The sequence below is a fragment of the Eretmochelys imbricata genome, chromosome 16, assembly GCF_965152235.1.
Source record: "Eretmochelys imbricata isolate rEreImb1 chromosome 16, rEreImb1.hap1, whole genome shotgun sequence".
NCBI classification, from domain to species: Eukaryota; Metazoa; Chordata; order Testudines; family Cheloniidae; genus Eretmochelys; species Eretmochelys imbricata.
The window spans coordinates 22,997,823-23,019,425 of record NC_135587.1 but is presented as its reverse complement, the minus strand read 5'-3'; the positions used below and the strand labels follow the sequence as shown (position 1 = coordinate 23,019,425).

The window sequence follows — 21,603 nt, the reverse complement described above, 5'->3', positions numbered from 1 at the left end:
TGTGGCCGGAGGTGAAGTTTATGAGGCAACGCCTGCACTAACAGAAGTCCTTGCATTTTCAGTTCCTTCACTCTCCTATGCACAACTACCTGTGGCTGTGTTCACTGCTAATGAATGTCATTTCTACTCCTCCCCATCCCTTAAGACTTGCACTGAAAACCTACAACAGCCACTCAAAGAACCCGCCAATATGAAGGCTGTGGAAGGTCTGCTTGTATCTGACAGCAGACTAACAACCCAAGAGCTCTAAGACTCTCACCCTGGGAGAGAGACTTATCCACAAAAGGGAACGGGAAAGGAAGTTACAAGTCCTAATTTGTGGTGATTACTCTGGGGTCCTTGACCTGCCCTGCAGGGGTGACAAACAGTAAAGTCCCCACCCCCATGTCACTAATTCACACAGAGAAACAAACCTTCTAGCTAGACTTTTGATGTACATTTTAGAGAAAACTGTGTCTAATGCAGCCAGCTCTTCCTCTGAGAGCAGCAGAAACACAGGCACGTCCCCTGATGCCTAACTAGACTCCCTTGGCTTCCATGCAGAACACACTGCCCTACTTAGAGTCCATGGGAAAATCTCAGCAGAGGCATCAAATCTGCTCATCTTCTCCATTTGCTAACCTCCGGAATACAGCACTGCACTGGTCAGCAAAACCCTTTCACTTTCAGATTCTAGAAGGAGAGATGCCTGTAGGCAGCACCAAAGAAAAATACAGACCACTTGTTGTCATTTATGGGGCTTCAAAAATTAACACCCGTTTCCCTACCCAAATAAATAAAGCCAAAAATAAAATGTTGTCATTGCTTTTAAAACAGAAGTACAAAGCGGATTCCAAAGCAAAGACTACACCACATTTTAAGCCACTATTGCTACAACATGTTCCCAACAGTTGATCTACATCATCCTTAGCATCTGGTCATTGCTATTTTTCATACATGGAGTTTTCTTGGCTCTCTTTTCCTATTGTGTCACTCTCTATTGAGATTCACGTTAAAGCTGAAAGGTTCCTCTTTTGCAAGCAAACATTTGGTTCATTTCCATGATTGGTCATAGAGTCAGAGTTAGCCAACTCTGACCTCGATCTGCGAGAGTCAGTAAACAAATATGTTCATATAGAAATACGCATCACTCTGTGTGTGTGAGTGTGAGAGAGACATGAACACGCACATATGTACATCTATAAAGCAGATAAAGGGCTCTCTCACTGGCTCATCTCATTCCAGCTCAGAATGAATAAAAACTGGATTTCACCCCCTTTGATTTTGTTTTTAATCGGTCTCTCCTGCGAGCCATCCCATGTCAAATGCTTCCTCTGATCCATCTGCACATTCCGCACAACCCTCTTCCGAATGAAAGCTCTTGTCACAGCTCAGGAGGAAGAAGCATCCGATGGATCCAGCCCAGTAACTGAGGGGGGTCGATGGCCAGAGGCAGGAGGGATTTGTGGACGTGATAAGTTGATATGGTTAAACATTGCTGTCTGCAGAGTGTTGTGTGACCCTGTAATACTCAATGTAGTACAGCCTGTCAGCACCTCCCTCCCTCAGCCTCATCTCTATGCTTCTGCAGCTGCATCTATGAGCTATTTGCATGCCAGGGCAGGGGCTTAGAGTTTATCATCAAATTAAAAAAAGTAGACTAGATGGGTTTCTAATCCTGATAGCCTAAAAGGGGTGGATTTGCATTGCATGCTCGCCTGCAAATTAAAATCTCCTCTCACTGTGATTAAATGAGCCCACTTCTACTGCACATTTAGCCCTATGCTCCAAGTGAGATGAGCAGTGTATTAGCAAGCCCAGGGAAATCAATAACCTCATTCTCTCTCCCCCCACCGCGCGCACACACGACGCGTTCCCTTACCTTTCATTGTCCACACTCCTGAAGCCAGGTAAAATGTGCCGGAAGCTGCTGTTCCTATCAAGCTTGGGCTGGCTCTTTGTCCTTTTGATGGAGCCTTTAAGCCGACGGCTGAGAAACCCCTGTGGGGTGAGACAAGAATACTAAATTATAACCCCCCCCCAAAAAAAAAAAAAAAAAAAAGAGCGAGCCCTTAACCTGCTCCCTCGCACCCAAGCACGACTAAGCAAACTGGTCTCTCCAGCACCCTTCAGCTGCAACTGCTGGAAGCATTGTTCGTGCTGTCAGCCCCGACTCCAAGGATTCCATCCAACATCTGCTCCCAGCGCTTGCAGAGGCCAGCAAGCTACGTAGATGCGAGACTCCCCTAAGCCTCTGTTACCTTGGCAACCATCAGCTCACATAAAAATACTGTCTGAGAGACAAGACTAGCATATTGCAACTCCCAACGAGAGGAAACATTCGGACTCGGGGTTCTGTTTGACTCAGCCTGGCACAGCTACCAGGACTCTCTGCCAGGCACAAGGACTCGCTCACTCCATGCCACCGCGATTGGAATAAGAGATTGACAATAATTCACTCACCTGTCCAAAAAACCCCAATTGCTTGCTCCAGGTGAGTGGAACTGGACAAGGCTGTTTTAAATGTATCACCAAATATCTTCCCCCCACCCCACTCCTACAATGTGCAGCTTTAGAGTAACCTAAATACACATCCTACAGGCAGTACCTGCATAGAGAGAGGAGAGACCTATGCTGGACAGAGAGCAAATACACTGTGCCTCCCCTCTCCCCTATGAAATATAAGTAGCAGTCACCGCAGTGCTTTAACTCTAGCATTAAATATTTTAATAGCAAAGCTTCTAATGTGTTATTTGCTTATTGCTATGAGTTAATGGCCAACATAATCTGAACGTTACATTTACTCTTGGAGCAACGTAAGGCAATAAAAGAATCATGTTGCTATGGTGCCCAGCCCTTACAGGAGGGGAGAAGGGCTGAGGGGACTGGCATAGTGGCCATAAGGTAACAACACATTTAAAAGTAACAAAACCATGGTCATAGGAGCCCAGAGAGCAATTCCACTCTCTGGGACACATGGTCATAGCCGTTATTTCACAAGCTGAGATCTAGCATGTGCCTCTTCTCAGTCCTATCCTCACTGAGGTGGTGGTGACATGCTTAGCCCAAACCAGTATTCTGACATACGAGAGAGTAGAACCTCACTTGCAAGTAAATTGGGGCAGTACCCCCACCTGGGGCCCATGGAGCATGTTCAGCCATGCCAGGCTCGAGCCTATTCCACTTTTCCAACCAATCCTGGGAACCGGTTCTAGGTCTCTCTGGAGACTCCTGAATATAAACAAATGCACTCCTGCATAGTGTAAATAGTCTCTCTCTCAAGAAGAGACTTGTGAGAAGAACCAAGTATAGCTAAATGAAACACAGACCTTCAATTTGTCCATTCTCAGAAAAACACCCATTCCCAAACAGTGTCAATGGGTCAGATAAGATGTTCCTGGGGTATCAGGACTGCCTGGAGCAGTGTGTGCAGGCTTCTGATTCACAAGCAACTACCTAGTTTGCAACTGTATCAAAAAAGAGACATTCAGACAGGTAAAGGTGACTCAGATTCACCCAAAGGCCATTTCACCCATGAATGAGGCATGTAACCTGTATTCACAGGCCAAGTCATTTTTTCAGAACCACTTGTTTCATTGGAATGGGGATAGAATCAACTGGAAGCAATCTCGAGAGGTCATCTAGTCCAGTCCCCTTCACTCAGGACTAAGTATTATCTAGACCATCCATAGCAGAACATGTCACCAGGTTATGCTACAAGAGAAATGTACAAGACAGTAAGGGCCCTTTCAGAAAGCACTGGAGCTGTGGAAAATATAGCATTTTGCTCTCTATGGAACAGGGAAGCGAGAGGAAGCCCACTAGCAAATCTGGGGGTCTTTTTAAAAAAACCCGAAACAATAAGTCTCAAAGGTTATACCCTCATCTATTGCCTCATAGCCTTGCCAGACCACTTATCCTTTCATGCATGCCTTAGACATCCCCATATTTGCTATGTCACTCTACAGTCTCTTGCCTGTCCAGCACACAGAGAAACAGACTTTTTGTGTGTTACCCAACTTTAAACACAGAGTGAAATTCACCTCAGAGAAAAGCCAAGGGAATTTAGCCCACACAGCAGTCTAAATCTAGTTGTATAATCACTGGCCTGAGTGGGGTATCTGGGCTCTGAAAGGGAGGGAGAAGCATTTCGCTACACCAACATAGCCTCTCCGTACCATTATTTCCTCCAAGGCAACCAAAAGATCCAGTAACCTTCTCTTGGACATACTGTAGTTTCTGCCATACCAGATCAGACCCTCAGTCCATCAAGTCTGGTCTCCTAGTATGGGCAATAGCCAATATGTGATGCTTTGGAGGAAGGACAAAGGGGAAAAATGCAACTGGCTAATTCTGCATTCTTCCCTAACCCCTGTGGCAAACCGGCTTCAATCCAGAAGCAAGAGATTGTACTGCCTTTATCTCTGCAGGCCTAGCTACAAATATTATATGTCGTAACTTTATCAAGCCACTTCTTTAAAATCCAGTGACAGCTTTTAACTCTGGACAGGGAACTGAGAATGCAACAAACATATTTTTCTGTAACAAATGATCACAGCCATCTCACGCTATCTTACATTTCACATCTTGACAATTGCTAGATGATTCGAGCAGGGCTTGGAAATTAAAATTGAAGATTGCAATAAGACATTACATTCCTTCTGTTCCCCATTGTTTTAACATTCATCGCCACCAGCAGGAGAACACACTGTGCCATTTTCAGTTTTCATTGCAGCTTCAGTGGGAGAATTAGATGTCAGAGATTTTAATGCCGGTAAATTATAACAACACAGTAAACTTACGTAGTGTGTGTTGTTCATACATAAGGAACTTCACAAGAGTGGGAAACTATTATTTCTGATTTTTATAGATGGGGTAACACAGACCCAGAGTGGGGAACTGGCTTGCCCCAGGAAAAAAAAAAAGAGAGAACAAACAGGAATTGGTTTCTTGGGCATGTCTGCCATGCTTTTGTGGTATAACAACAAGTAGAATAAGACTACCCATCTCATCTTCACTGGTGACCATAGACAAGATTTGAACTCTGCTCTCTACAGGGGATGCTAGTTGCATCATCCAGCACCACTACTCCTCTACTCCAGTCTTGCTACAATCTCCTTGAGAGTCCCTAGTGGTTAGAATAGAGTATTCTGCTGGCCTCTGTATGTGGTTTATAAATCTTAGATTGAGAGTATTTTGGAGCAGGGTCTATTTCTACCTCAGTGTGGGCAGCATTTAGTACTAATAAATAAATGATAGGAAACACTGTGCTATTATCTTAAATAGATTAAATATTCAGAAGCACAAAGACAGTTTAATAGGCTATAATACAAATGACAATCCACAGAAAGCTGAAGGAGAACAAAGGATTCCTCCAGAAACAGCCACACTAGAAAGTCATCAGAAACGACAACTTGTATAAGTCCCCTCCTCAACATAATTCAACTTGCACTCCTTGAGCTCCGACGTTACAGAAAGGCCAGAGGAGCTCAGTGTTTTCATAAAACTGCCAATGCACCTCTTTGGCAGTTTCCCTTTACAAATCGACAGCAGAATTCCAGCACAACAAAGACTTGGTCTCCCTCCTTGGCACTTCAGGCAGGTGACATAGCTAGAGCCTGGCACGGGCTATGCAAAGAGGGATTTCCCCACACCACCACTCTGCCAATGCATCTCAAGCCTGGTGGCACACTCCTGCTATTCCAGAAGGGAGATTACCTGCTACACTGATGTTGGGAGGGGCTTCCAGGAGGGAGGGAGGTAGGGAGAGGGAGGGAGAGAGTGGAAGAGAGAGAGAGAGACACACACACCCCCCGACCCAAGGAGACAATTTGCTAGAAACGTATGCCAGTATTTGAACATATGTCTCCAGTGACAAATGGCAAGTGCACTAGCCTGATGTGCCAACAAGCCCCTTCCATAATGCCATACCAACCGGCTTTCCCCAACACACACACCAAACCACCAAGCTTCTTGCCCTTGCGTGACACCTAGGTATGCTCTTTCTGGTCTTTTATTAGAGGAATTCTTAACTGGATGGAAAGCTCTGTTTAAGATGTACATATGGCCAAACTCAGGGCCCTATCCTGCACTGCGCTGAGAGTGCTCAGCACATGACAGAACAGTACTTCCTCCATGGCCAACACAGCTGCTGCCCTAGACTCTTATCAGGCCTTGTCAGGATGGGAAAAAGCAGCATTTAGTGTATAAATAATCTCTTTAATGGTGATGGACATGAGCGGGTACAGCAAAGAAATACCTTTCCAATGCTGCCAGATGAACTAGTTCCATCAGCTTGACCTGCAAAGCAGCAGTGAAAGGGTTAAGAGCTTGTGGACGCTCCCTCCACTCAAGAAGTGATCTTTTTTTCGGGGCAGAGGCAGCCACTCTGGCCAGATGTAGTCTGCAGCGCCACCTGAAAGCTGCCCGGAGAGTTGCTCTGTTCCAACACCTGTACAGGGAGCTCAGGCACAGTGCTCCATAGCCTAGAAATAAAAAGATGTCCAGGTTCCCTGCTCTGCAGCTAAGCAATTCAACTTTTGCAAGTGGAAGGGGCTTGGCTGTTCTTGGTTTGTCTCCCTAAACACAGACTCACTTCTGGAACACAACTGCCCTAATCCAGACAGGAGATTGAAATGATAAGATGGCGGGGGGGGGGGGGGGGGGGGGGGGGGGGGGGGGGGAAGAAACAAACATTTCCTTTGAGGAATGGCTGCTACCCTTATCTGCTGCTGAATCCACCGCCCCGCCTCTGAAAACAAGACAGGCAAACTTCAAAACAGGACAGTTAATCTGGATGTGATCTGGGTTCCTTCTCCCTACACCTTTGGACAAAGCTTATTCATAAGCAGTTAAGACCCCACAGGCAGGTGAAGAAATTTAGGAAGACAAGCATGAAGTCCGAGCTCTCCTTTCACAAGGGATGGGGGAGACACTGAATATTGACTGTTTTGCCCAGGCAGTGGTGTTTTTAGCTGAAATCTCACTCCTGAGTGTAACAAAAGGCACAGAGTGCATAACTGCTACCAGCATCCCGAAACCGGCCGGGCCTGTATGTCATCGCAGCGTGGCATGGGAAAGCATCCTACTGCAGAGGAAGAAATAAGGCAGCTACCCCTAGACGTCTTCAAGAGAGGATTGTAGAATATCTCCGTGAAAGTTTCAAGACCTCTCAGGAGGATACAAGGGACATCCCTATGTATGTGAATGGCTGCACAGGCCCACCCGCTCCCCCAAACCCCACCTAACCCTAAAGGGGAACAGAAAGTAGATACCAACTCTACCTCCATTTTTGTACTGCAACCTCTTCTCATCCAAAAAACCCCAAAACAATGAGAAGTCGATACCTGTGTCATGTTGGGCTGGGCGCCATCTTTAAATTTAAAGGTTGTTAGGGAAAACACATGCACACTCTGACCTGAGCTTCCTTCCCCTTCATTGAACACCTCCATGCTCAGCTGGTATGACTGGGTAGACCGTGGTGGAGTCTCAAACTGGTCCTGGCTTGTGGCATAGCTGGACTCCCTAGCCCCCCTTCTCCTGTTTCTCACTCTTCAGGCAGGGATCTTGGTCTAGGGCTCCTCCCAGGTATCCACAGCAGTCTGCGGAGTGCTGGTGGGATCTCCACAAAACATGGCATGCAGCTCATGCTAAGAAAGGCTGGTCTGCAGCTCACCATCAGATCAACTGTTGGCCTCCCTAGCCTTGTGGTACACCTGCCACAGTTCCTTGGCTTTCACACAGCACTGCTGCTGACCGACGTGATATCTCTTTGCCTGCATCGCCCCTGCAGTTTTTTTTGTAGATTCCCACATTTCTACAGCTGGTCCATAGCTGGGCCTACACAGCCTCTTCTCCCCTCAAGCCCAGGAGGCCCAACACCTGCTGTCTACTCCAGGCAGGAGCCCGTCTTGTCTCTCACAAATGTTATGACAGCACACAGGACCTCTATCCCATCCAAAAGCCACACACACAGTAAACAATAAACTGACATGTTCAGAGAAACCACTGGATTTATTTTTTCCTAGTTTGGTGTTAGTTTCATGGTTGACTTCAAGTAAAACCTCGCTACGTATTTTTCAAAGATCTTCTGTAATGTGTTAGCTACTCACAGTAATAAAATTGCCAACCACAGCTGAAGTGTCACATGCAAATAGAAAAATCCCAGTCTTAAATAAATGATTACCTGTCATTATTATTTTGTACCTCATGATGTCCAGTTTCTAGGGAAAATGGATGATCTGGTGGTTAAGGTAGAGAATGAGCCCAAGGTCTAGTCCTTGAAATGCCAGACTTCTTGTATGACCATGGGCAACTCTCAGTCTGGCTGGGTCTCATTTTATTCTGGAGACTTATATTATGTTCAAAAAAAGAAAAGGAGTACCTGTGGCAACTTAGAGACTAACCAATTTATTTGAGCATAAGCTTTCGTGAGCTACAGCTCACTTCATCAGATGCTCACGAAAGCTTATGCTCAAATAAATGGTTAGTCTCTAAGGTGCCACAAGTACTCCTTTTCTTTTTGCGAATACAGACTAACACGGCTGTTACTCTGAAACCTGATATTATGTTCAGGCACTTTGGTCTCTGAGTATCTCAGCTCCTTACAAAGATTTAAGTTGTTTGGGGCGTAGACCATCTTTTTGTTCTGGGTTCGTACATCACCTAGCACAATAGGGTTCGGGGCATGGCTGGGACTCTTGGTACTACCACAATACAAAATGATAATAAAATAGGAATAAGTAATAACCTACTTTGAAGCTAAATTAGTGGATGATGTTTGCAAAAGGTACTGAAATACATGATAGGAAGCGATCAAATTACAGCTAAAAAATGGGGATACTCTTCTAAACTCTACTGAGAAAAAAAAGCTCCATGCTCAAACCAAGTTCCACCCACATGAGACACCAAAACAAGACCTCACTCACAACAGAACTTCAAATTATTATTGCCTTTCACTTTTCTGGCACACCAATCAACCATGAAATACTGACATGTAATTGCCATCATTATACTTCAGAGTTAACATGAATATGAAATGAATATAGGCAGTTCACACTTTTTAGAGCTATCGTGTTGCTGTCTGGAGACTCAGGTGAACATGCCAGTTTATGCTTGAATCACATTAATGTTTTCTTCACAAGCATAAGGACCAAAGACTTAACTGTTTTGTTTGCTTTTTAAGTTAAATCTTATTTTCTGAAACAGAAGATGGCAGCCTTCATGAGATAACAGTGGCTCACTGAAATGACACCATCCAACCTCTAGTGCTGGATATTGGTATTATAAAGCGAGACGGAAACAAAATCAGCACTATGGAGAACTGTCTGGATGCTGCAAAGACAAGTTCATTAATATTTGTGTTGTGAAGCAGCTGGAGATTCTCAGATGGAAGATGCTAGAGAAATGCAAAGTATTATTAGTTTCAGTGGACAAACAAGTGAGTTATCTTTGTGATCTTCAGAATTTGAAATAAAATGAAAGCTTTTTCCTGGGCAGTATTCAATATTTCCTCGTTACCATGACAAAGATACCCAGTGTACAACTCCACCATTGCCTTGTAGAACATGTCTGTATTCAACTCCACCAGTGAGCACAAAGATAAAAGATAAAACCAACAGAAAGTTCAAGAGTGAAAAGTTTCTCCTGCAAGTCTGAGGGGGGGAAAGCAAGCCATAAAGCAGACTCCTTTAATTGATACAAGTAAGCAAGTGAATTTCATGTATAGAAGTAACCTTCAGAGATCAAGTGCCTTTATATTTGTTTAGAATCTGGGGGATACTCTTTTGAATAGATCATATATCATTTATTACTGTTGGCTCTTTCGATTTAAACTTGTAAGCTAAAAATCTGTTCCCCTGTCACTGTCATCCAATTCTATTCCTGTCAGAAGTGACAAAGGGCTCAATTCATGAATTTAAAAAGCAGACAGCCTCTGTCGAGTCACCTGCCTGAGAGTGTGCATTCTCTGCATATGCCATTTTTGCATAGGCATATTAATGAATAGTGTAGAGAGAAACATCAGTCATAGCCTCACCTGAGAAATCCAGGTGTCACCAGCTACATGAAAATTCCCACAAAGTTAACCTTACAAGTTATCCTTGCAAACTTCTCAGGTGAGGACCTCTCAGATTCAGATTGCATCACAATGCCCGGCTCGTGCTGATCGAGAGAGTCTGCCTAGCATGTATGGCACTGGGTCCTGGGGAGAACCCTTCACAAGTCAACAGAGCATTAGGGATCAGAGCTCAAAAGGAGAAAAATACACACTTCTCCTGGTCAAATGACTAGTGTATCTATTAAGACAGCCATATGCACAACCCTTGCAGAAAGCAGAAAACCTGTACACACGCAAGAGGGTGGCAAGATCTCAGATTTATCTTTTCATGCTTTCATGTACCTACCTCAGCTGCTATTCCCAGCCACCCTGTAAACCCATAGAGGAATGTCCATCTGAGGTGAAGTGAGGGGCACTTATGCCAGGTGACTAGGGAAAGCAGAGTCCATCCATGCAGAACCAAGTTGCAATGACCCATGGAATGTTAATATATCTGTGTCCAAAGGGGACCAGGAAAGCCTCTCTCTCTCTCCCCCATACACACGAGGGCTTAGGATGAAAGCCAATAGCATGAGAAAATATTTCCAGGAACATTCCATGTGTCCAGTGACAGATGCTTATCATGGCAGGTCAAAGACCCATCACTCCACACTCTTGCCAGGCGTGGGCCCTGGCATGCAGAGCACCTGGGCAGACATTGACACACAACATGGGAGTGCACAGACGTGTATATTTGTGAGTCAGGCCACAAAGCAGTCACAGAATGCAAGAAACAGTGCAGCTTGTTAAAGGTTGCCTAGCAACAATGCCCTTGTATGACAAGAGATTAAATACAATTTGCACCGTCATTGAAATACTTAGATCAGTCCATTGGAAAAATTGGAGGAAAAGGCACCTAGGAGCCAGCTTGGGTCTAGCCAGGACCACAAGACTGGGAACATTTAGTGAGAACGAGCAGGGGTTAATCAGGAGGCTGGGGATTTTAATGCAGGCAAGTATCATTCAATCACACAGGAAAGAGAAAGAAAAACTCTAGCAGGTCACATTTTGTCCCTGTCCACCTCCAGCTAAGGCATGGTTGCGGTTTACAGCCTATTCTCCAGTGCTCTGCTCCATCCTGCTTTAAGTGTCCCAGGCCTAGGTGTTCCACTGCACTTTAGGGAGAGGACTCCCCTTTAACAGGCTCTCCCTGCCACAAACCATGACACACATTGTTGAGGACTCCAAAATGACTCCACTTCCCAGAGGTCTTCGTGCCTTGAACATCATAGATAAGAACACTCTGGCTTGGCTTGACTGACTGCATTCACCAAATAAATAAAATATATTCCTGCCAGTACATTCACCCTCCCCCAGGGACTTTTCTTGATCTTCAGCCTAAACGTTCCTCTGCTCAATTTCATTCCATTGCACCTTTCCCTCTGCATCGGGAAATAATGCCCCTCTTGTCTTGGCCTGGCCACCTCCTAAGTACTCACACTCAGCTGTCACACCTCATACTAGTCATGGATTGGACAAGCTAAGTGTGCTCTGTGCTCTTCATCTTTCCTCCAGGAAGGTGCGGGTCACTGTGAAAAGTTCAGGCAAGCCAAGGCCTTATACTGGAGCAATCAAGTCCATGGCTGCACTCCTTGGGTAGTGCTGAAGGGCTGCTCGGTTACACAGCGGAGGTGTTCACACACACTGAGGAGCGGTGGCAATACAAGAATCTGGATCGACAGAGAAAGATCCTGCCGGGAGCAGACAGAGTGCGGACTGCATCCTGAGGCACTCACTAGGGAGGGATCACCTGGGTCTTCAATTTGGCCTCTTCTGTTCTTCTATTGAAACAAAAACAACCCTGCCCTGCACTGTTTGTTCTCTGGTCCACGATTAGCATACCGCCAACATTTCACAGCCGCACAAGGCAGAGAAATATTCCCAAGGAAGGTAGGAGCAGGGTAATTGGGCAATCAGCAATGAACGATGCAGGAACTACTATGAGAGTGACCTTGAAGAACAGAAACGAAGAGCAATCAGAGAAGGCATCGCCCAGGAAAGTACCATGCCAGGGCGAAACAGCCTCTTCGCAGACACAGTGTGCTGGTTCTCACAAAGAAGAAACTGCCTTTGTCAAACTTTTTGCTGCTGTGACTCATCATCTTTGGTGCTAGATGAGCTGAGCTCTCAACACGCACACCACGTCACTTTCTGGTGACTACAGGGGCTTGATCCTGGTGAGATGCTGAGTGCCTCTTCTGAGGTGCTGAGCACCATCTCCCCCACCCCAAAGTCAAAAGGAGCATGCAGATCACCTTTCACAATCAGGCCCACGTTAGCAGCTTTGGGACTCTTCTTCCGTTCCACAGAGCCAGCAGAGTGGGGATTCAGAGCACTGCACTCCTTAGCGCTTTCCTTGGCGAACTGGCATGAAATCAGGGCCCTGAATATTTTTACTCCTTTAAAAACAAATCATCGTCAACAAACAGAAATCCAAGCAAAGCAATGGCATGGCCACGACAGGTGCTGAACTTCATCCCACCTCTGCTATCGCTGCCCCTTGATCGCGCTGGTATCCTTGTCTCTGCCCTTGGTCCAGGTTCTCTTTGTATCTATTTGAGGCAGGAGCTTGCTCTTCTTACTCGTCTATAAGGCACCGACAGCAGCTGGTGCTATGGAAATAATAAAGACATACCCCTCAAAGCCAGCCCACGTCAGGAGCCCCTGAGGGTCTGTCTCCGCTGCAGGGCGAGGTAGGACTGCAGACATCCCCCAGCTAGCTCTGATCTAGCCGGCTCAAATAATACCTGCGGCAGCAGCAGCTCACAAGGTCCCCGACAGGCTTGTGCAGCCCACGCTGCAGCAGCTTCGCTGCCGTCACTCTTGGCGCAAGCTAGATCAAAGCTAACTCGGGTATGTCTACACACGCTGCAGTAACGCCTCTGACTGCCGTGCAGACGCACCCTAAAGGCGGTTACTAATCCAACTGTTATTGAGTGGAGTTTGAGATTCTAAGTAGGAGACCAAATAAACCTCTCATCCCTCCAGATGGGTCCCTCTAGATTAGAGCTGCAGTTAACTGGCAGGGAGAAGCAGGCTGGTGTCTCCATCATGTGGGAAAAAACAGACCACAGGCCTCTTAACCTGGGACTTTTCCTGCACCCTAGAGCCACACAGTTCATTCCAAAAGGGGAAAGCAGGCACAAAATGCAAACAAAACAGCTTCCTTTCCTGCACCGCAAGCCTGGAGCTGTCAATCAGCAAGTGTTGATTCCAAATGACAATCTTACAACTTTTCCCAAGAATCAGGATATTCCCTTGCTATGAGGTAAAGTTTGGCACACTGAAACTGACCAGTCACAATTCCCAGGCTTCTCCCGGTACAAACAAAACACCAGGAGACAGAACATGTTTGAGCAGAATAGTAAATAAGCAGTAAGGGAACATTTCCTCCAGGAGATTTGGTCTATTACATGTAGCCAGACATCTCTTCAGATGAAATTGTCTTCAGCCCAAAAGGAAGCACCCTACAGGGATCCATTTACTAGACTTTCAATTTCAATTGCAAATGGACGATGCAGAAAGCAAGGTGTAAGAGGGGAGTTGCAAAGGTCCATCATGCCAAAGTGCCATGCCCGCACCACTGCCCATTCTTGGGGCACACAGATGGCAGCAGTGACGCTCTGTGGAACAGATTGCCATGGGGTGTGGTAAAGGAAGGCCTGAAAAAAGCTACCAATGGATTGGTGAGCTGCCTTATGTGACTGGAATCAGATAGGTCACTGAGACGCATTTGATTGAGAGAGGTCGTTGTTACTAGAAAACAGCACTTGTATAAGAGCCATGAATGGATGAGACAGAGGATGCAGTTACTGCTCTTGCTGGTTAGGCAAAGCATCGGACTTAAGCAGCTGCATGCACTAGTTCAAAGAGGAATTATTTTGGAGACGTTCTATGGCCTGTATTATGCAGGTCAGACTGATCATAGTGGTCCCTTCCAGTCTTAGAATTTATGACTCAAAGAAACTCCACTGAAGCAAGTGGGGTTGTACCTGCTTACGCCAACAATGAATGTGGCCCATAGAGATTAATATCTTGGCTTGAGTCACAGGCTAAAGGTGAGTGTCATGGTTTCATTGTAGCCCCCAACAGACATTTGGTCACATCGCAGAAAGCGCTGCGCAGTCTCACATGAATGACAGTTAAGACTGGAAAAGCAGAAGTTTCATGTACATTATGGGAGAATGTAGGGGCTCAGAAACAGAACACCAGGAGATGCTGAAGGTCAAGAGTGAGGTGCCTTGGCAGAAATCTGTTAGGGGAAGCTGGATAGATCCTGATCCTGCTGAAACGATGCTCAGTTCTAGCTGGTGCTACTCAGTTTCTTTAATACAAAGTTTAACGTTAAAAAAAAAAAAGATACAACCTGGCTATGAAGCCTCCACGCTAATGCAAGAAAAAGGGGCAGCTGTTTAAAAAGGATAATCAGAAAACACACACACAGTAACAGTCTATGGAATTTGCTGCAGCAGGAGATGGAAGCAAACAGATTAGTAAACTATGAATAAGGACAGCATCTACCAGTACACTGGCTAGGTGGAGTGATCATGGTAACAGGTATGTTAGAACTACCAGAGACAGATTAGACAGAGTTCACCATCCTCATGCTACATGGTATTAATCGGTCAGCACCCCGCCAAAAGGAATCTGCCCTTACCCTAGCACAGAGTCACGCAGTCACACATGCTGTGGCAGCTCACACCTTCCTCTGCAGCGCCCAGTAACGGGCGCTGTTGGGACAGGTGCCGCTGCCTACGGCTGCCCACACGCAGTGCTGAGCACATCCAGGGAAGAGCCAATCCTCTGGGCTCTGAAAAAGGTCATTCTTCCCCCCTGTCTGCGAAGAGAAGGCCAAAGGAGTGAGGCGTGAAGCTCCTTAGTGACTGAAGCAGGCTTTCACTGGGCTGGGGCAGGAGGTTGGGGTTTGGGGTGCAGGAGGCAGCTCCGGGCTGGGGCCAGAGATGAGGGGTTTGGGGTGCAGGAGGCAGCTCCGGGCTGGGCCAGGGGTTTGGGGTGCAGGATCCCAGCAGTGCTTACCCCGGCTCTGAGGAAGTGGCTGCCAGGTCCCTGTGGCCTCTGGGTGAATGGGTGGCCAGGTGGCTCTGAGCAGTGCTTGTTGCCTTCGCACCCGCAGGCACCGCCCACTGCAGCTCCCATTGGGAGCTGTGGAGTCGGTACCCAGGGCAAGGGCAGCGTGTGGCACTTCCCTGCGGCCCCTAGATGCTGGGGTGGGCAGGGATCTGGTGGCCATTTCTGGGAGCCACATGGAGCTAGGGCAGGCAGGGAGCTTGCCTTAGCCCTGGGCCCCCGCTGCGCCGCCAACCGGACTTCTAACGGCCCAGTCAGTGGTACCAATCAGAGCCACTTAGGTCCCTTTTCGACCAGGCATTCTGGTAAAAAACCAGATACCTGGCAACCCCCATCAGCAAGACAGGCAGAGAGAGCACTATTACATGAAGCTCAGGAGTTCACCCTTGTTGGGCTCACAGTGGTTTTCCCTCAAGCACTAACTTTAACAATTTATATTAAATTTATAACAACTTGCAGAAAAGTCAGCCCTACTGGAACCTACAACTGAGAGACCAAGAAATAGGATGGGGTGGATGGTCTCTTATGTGCCATGCAGAAATCAAAACATTTCCAAGCCAATATTCCCAGCTAGCATTCCATCAGCATCTTCCTGACACACACTCTTGATACCACAGTTTAGATCACCTGTGCCTCTAAAAGAGAGACTGCAGCCTGCATAAAACCCTGCATTTATTCCCGCAAGGGGGAACCACATGGGCTGTGAAATTACCTGGGTTGTGTTCATAAAAGGGGATTCATGTTCTTGTAAAAGTACATGTGCCTCCAAATTATTTGGAGACCGTTGTAAAGGCCCACTGAAAATCTGGCTTTGTGTAAAGAATAGCTGCACTGACTCAGCATCTCAAAGGTTTTAGCTCCGTTATAGGCCTATTCTACATCATATCACTGGGAAAGGCATGGGTTTTTTTCAAGCAAACATCCAGCCCAGGATAAAAGGCAACAGGGAGAAAACCAATTACTTGACTCCTAAGAAATTCTACAATTTTCCATCCGTGTTTTCAAGAAATGTCCTCAAAGGATTAGCCCCACAAGACCTTTATAACTACAGACCTTCAGCTAAAGCCCTCAAATCCAAGAGATACGCAGCTAAAACATACCCCATAGTGTTCACAGGATTCAACTGTTTATGACATTAAGAGTTTGGAGTATTTGACTTTCAATAAATCTAATAAGTTCACATTTACAGTATCCTATGCCCTGTATACACAAGAGATTTTACAATGGAGAGCAATAGATTCCAATCAGACAAATGTCTTTGAAACCTCAAAGAGAGAATGAGTGCCTTTTAGATTAAAAGGGATAATCCCCATCTGACAGAAAATTATTCACACTCCTATAAATCTAAACTTCTACAATACTTTCTGTAGCATAATAATGACTTAAGCACTTGATATCAGCTGTAAATCATTACGTCCATTCTGCTTTTAAAATGTAGTTGTGATTTCACTGAAGATAAAATAAAGAATTTATAGGACATGGTAGAAAAGTGTATTTGGATTCTTGGTGATCCCTCTCAGACACGACCAGCAACCAAACTCTACAAAGATTAATGGTTTCTATCACTCAGACTCTTTATAGAGGGCATCCAAGGGAAACCACCTATCTGCTCCTAATACTTAAAGCTAGTGCACAAGTTTCCATGATCTAACCATTTAAACTGTCTTGCTTGCTGTGATAAGTAACTCAACCCAGGCATGTGGCTACAGACAGCCTGACCCCCACCGCGCAGGTGCCCACTCAAGACTAAGCAGCACAGAGCCTTTCAAAAGTTGTGCTGTTATAACATATTCTTGGTTACAGTTGGCTAATGAACCCTGAACCCTCTCCAGGTACACCAGACCCCTCACCGCAGGGTCAAGACCATCAACAGTCAGATACACTGTCCCTTCCAAATGAAGAATTCCTCCCTTCACCATCTTTACTGAAACAAAAAAAATATGTTTTCTTCCCAACACAACAAAACCAGCTGAATTCTTAATGCCAGAAATGCACATGCTTTTCAAAAGACAATGAACAGATCCACCCCACAGCAAGCTTTCCATCTAACAAAGATGGAAACGAGAGAGGTCAAGCATGGGCGGGTGCACAGACAGCGTTTTAGAGGTGATCACTCTAGGACGGTGGAGTGAAAGAAACTGGGTTTGAACGAGGAGAGGCAGGATTTCTGGGAGAGGGGGACAAAAATTGGGAGTCCATTTCTAGCACAGGATCGTACCGCCTCCTAATCTTTATTTACCATAATGAAATCTGAACTGCCATACTGAAACAGACCACTGGGCCATCTAGCCTTGGGTCCTGCTTCTGGCAGTGGTCAAAAAACAACCCTTCAGAGAAAGGAGAGGGAACCTCTACCCAGAAAGTACCTGGCATGCAATGTCTTGCATTAGGGGGAGGGCAATTCTTCTCTGACACTACAGGTGATGATCTCTGATAGCACGGATACATTTGCAGTTTGTGAATGAAGCTTTGGCTTTCAGTTAGGGCAGTCATCTCTGCTTATCAGACAGAGAGACCCAAAGCATCAAAGAGAAATTCTTTGTCTTCACACTTTCCTTAGATGGAAGCAACCTCTAATATCAAAGACGTGCAGCTGCAAGACACTCAAGGTCATTGTCAAACCTGTGGTAGCAAGCCATGGAGAGTGTGCCATCTCCTCTAAAACAAACAGAGTCACAACGTATGAAGCTGTGGGACAGTCTCCCAAGGGACGTCCCATCGTTTGGGACATTTAAACTGAGATTGGCAAAGCACTGTGAAGAACAGCCCTGTGCTGGCCCCAGGGGAATGGGCTGGGTGAGTTACTAGGTTCTTCCTGTATTTATAGTTCTAGGATTCAACAACAAATATGTTGCACTCATGTAGCAATGCACCTCTCAAAGCAACGTGCCAATGTAAGCTAATCAAGGCTCACAATAACCTTGTGTGGTGGATAAATATTATCCCCGCGTAACTGAGTCATACAGAGGTTAAATGACTTTCCCAAGGCTACACAGCAGGTTGGCAGCAGAGCCAGCTTTCTAACTCATGGCTGCTTGGTTCTCAGTCTGGGGCACTATTAACTAGACAACACCGCTACTTACAAAAATGGTCGCCAGACGTTATCTACATAGCCTCGGCAGAATTCAATTTCTATATTTTGATGGATAACATCAACGTTCGTTGGTAAGTCTTTTTTAGATTTTTTCTCTATTTATATTTTCACAGGTGCACGAAATTGCGGAGGGGAGCAATTATTTAAAGATCTAATCCAAAAAGTTAAAGCTTTATAAACAGGTAGCACCAATTGTCAACACCACATGTCAAAGTGTACATAGTAAATATCTTTAAATCAACAATCGTACCTGTTTCTACAATGCTTTTGTTAGTCCATTTGTAACAAGCCTAATTCAAGACTAAATCACTAGATTTTGACTCTAAGAAGTTCTCAAGCAGCACTATTCTGAGGGTGGTCTACACCAAGAGCTACGTCTCTCGGGCAGTGAAAAATCCACACCCCTGAGCGACACAGTTAAGCCGACCTCACTCCTGCTATAGATAGTGCTAGGTTGATGGAAGAATTCTTCCGTTGACCTAGCTACTGTCTCTTGGGGAGGTGGATTACCTCCAGCGACGGGAAACCCCTCCCATTCCTGTAGTGTCTATACTAAAATATGACAATGGTGCAGCTGCAGCATTTTAGGCATGGTCTATCCGTGTATCGATGTTTATCAACATTTACTGATAAAAATCTAAACTTTCCAAGCCTAGATACACGGAACTCCACAAACTGTGCAATAAAACCCATACGGGAGACAAGAGGACTGTCTCCATAAATCTGTTTACATGAATGTTCTCCTTTAAAGTCCACTTTCACTGTATGACAAAAAAAGAAAACGTTTCAGGAGCACATTTTATAGGCTCTTCCTCTGTCTTGATTTATGGTCTGAACAGCATGCAGATTTCATGCTATATCTAGTCATCAGGCTACTTCCTGCCCAGTTCTGTCTTGAAAATGTAAGAGTGGGACCGGGACCCACGCTTTTACGGTCTTGCCAACTGATTTCAAGTTTATAGGGCAGCACCAGCACTTTAATTGTTTGACTTTTATTGACAAATCCTCTGTGCTTTTTAGTAACACGATTGGTACAAAAGCAGCTGCTAGGACTGTACATTTTAGAAAGCAGTATTGTCATCCTTTGTATGCAAGGGATCATGGTTATGCAATTTTGCAGTAAAAGTTCCTCATTCAAATGGGAAGCTCAATTCTCAGACAGATGCTGGTGGCTCCAAACACATTTGCCAGATTTATGAAAATCGAATTGCAATATTAGTGTTTCAGCTAATTTCCAATCAAACAAAAATGTTAACTGTCGCAAAGGTAAGGTGAACTCCATGTAATTCAGACAAAATACCAGCCCTGTACATCTCCAACTATCTACCTTTCCCGGCACTTAATCCTGGCCAGACATCATGAAAATACTTATTAGGCATGGAGAACTCAGAGGAGTGATTTCAAGGCAATACTAAAAATCACTGAATAGTTCAATCCAAATGTCAGTTAAGTCACATTCTGCTTAGAAGAGACTTTGAAAAAAAGAGCAGAGAAGGGGAAAGAAAAATTCCAATGAAAGAACAAACATAGTACATATAACACATACAGGGTATGCTAGCCTCCTAGCTTTTACACCACACAGCACAGGCTACTGACTGTAGGGAAGTTTGGGTTTTTTAAATTAAAAAAAAAAAACAAAAATCCCAATCTGGGGGCAGGGGGGAAACCTATTGGTTTTAAATGATAGGAATAAAAAGTGCAAAAGCTCCAAGTGGTTTTGCAAATCCATAAAATAGATAGCTCCAGCCATAGTTAAAACAAGGGTAGGGAACAAGAAATATGTATGGACAACATATATGCACATTACCATACATATCAGATCTAGAGATGCACACACACAAATTAATATAGGAGAGCTCATGATACACTTTCACACTTGAACCACAAATATTTAAATCTAATAAGTCATTTAAATGCAAATAAAAACTAACTCCGACCCTGCATTCTACCTGCTTTTCCCCCTTTTCTCCTAACTTTGCTCTGTGTTTGACCCTTGTATCGTCTCCTCTATCACCTCCTCCTGGTAAGGGTAAGGACAAGTGTACTGTGAGTCAACAATAAGCCATAATAACTACAATTTTCTTTTCAATTAATTATGTTATCCAAGACATTCACTTTGAAAGCTTGCAAGTGGTATAAGGAAGATCCACTACACACAGTGACCAGATTTTCCCACTAGCTCCCAAAATATTAGAAAACTGAAATGGAGTTATTGCTCTTTTTAATCTCTGCAAAACAACAGCAGAGATTTTGAGAGGGGTAGGAGGAGATGCAGAGACTGTTAGGTTTCGGCAGTGATTATATTCTACCTAATCATTAGCAGTGGATTTGATACATTTAAAGCAGGATTTTGTTACCCAGCAGGAAACTCAAATCTGTCAAGGTGATTTACCTTTCATTTATTTTTATCTTAACTGTTCTCGACTCACTGGCTAATTATCAAAGAGAGCTGCATTTAAAGTCAGGCTGCAATCAGAAAACCACCATGGGAAAATGGCCCTCGCTGTCATCAGTGAGAGCTGGCTACCTTACTGATTAGAAGGCTTTCATTATACCTCGGTTTTCCCGCTCTGTAAAATAGGGATGCTACTTCTGCTACTTCACAGGATCAGTGGGAGGTTTAATTAATACTTGTAAAGTACTTTGAGATTCTAGGATGAAGTGCGAATTATCACTGTCTAAATATGGCCCCTGTACTATAGTGTCCAAGTACGATCATCCTCAGTTTACAGAGGGGAAACTGAGGCACGAGGTCATAAAGGAAGTCTGTGATAGAGCAGGAAATTGACCCTGGGTCTACCAACTCTAGCGCGCTGACCACAGGTGCATATGCTGCTTCCCAGACAGGTCAGAACACAAGGTCTCTACCTAAAGAGTTTACAATCTAAACCGTATAATCTATTATCATCTAACACTATGAAGAAATAAACCTGGCCCTGGTCTCCGCCCACGCCCACAGCCCCCATGTCCGTACAAACTGGCCCTGGGCACTGCCTGCCACTAGAGTACCTGTTGTCCCTAAAAAAACAACCTGTGGCATGAGCAGGCTGTCAAGTACTGCAGGTGCTAATCGCTCTCCCAAAGCGGCAAGGTGAAGGGACAGTCACCAAGAACCTCCGGAGGCTCTCTGGAGTTTGACATGGACCTGCACAGGTTTTCCCTAACCATAACCACTGCAGCCTGAAGTCTTAATTTGGTCACAGCTCCCAAGGATTGCAAGTAAAGGCTTTAGGACGTGGTTGGCTCTAGCAATGGGAAAGGCCAAGTGCCTCTCCTATGGCTAGAAACAGACAGATGCAATCCAGAGATTTGGGCTGCAGGGTTGCACTTAGCACAATAGGTGGCA

At 45.2% G+C, this 21,603-nt stretch overlaps 1 protein-coding gene across 1 annotated transcript in view; it reads right to left on the bottom strand.

Annotated features, from left to right (window-relative positions):
* DAB2IP (DAB2 interacting protein) overlaps positions 1-21,603 on the bottom strand; it is a 224,283-nt gene that overhangs the window by 184,408 nt on the left and 18,272 nt on the right. The window contains exon 2 of the mRNA XM_077835916.1: positions 1,862-1,980. Coding sequence (XP_077692042.1) covers positions 1,862-1,980 — 119 coding nt within the window. The remainder of the gene's footprint in view (positions 1-1,861; positions 1,981-21,603) is intronic.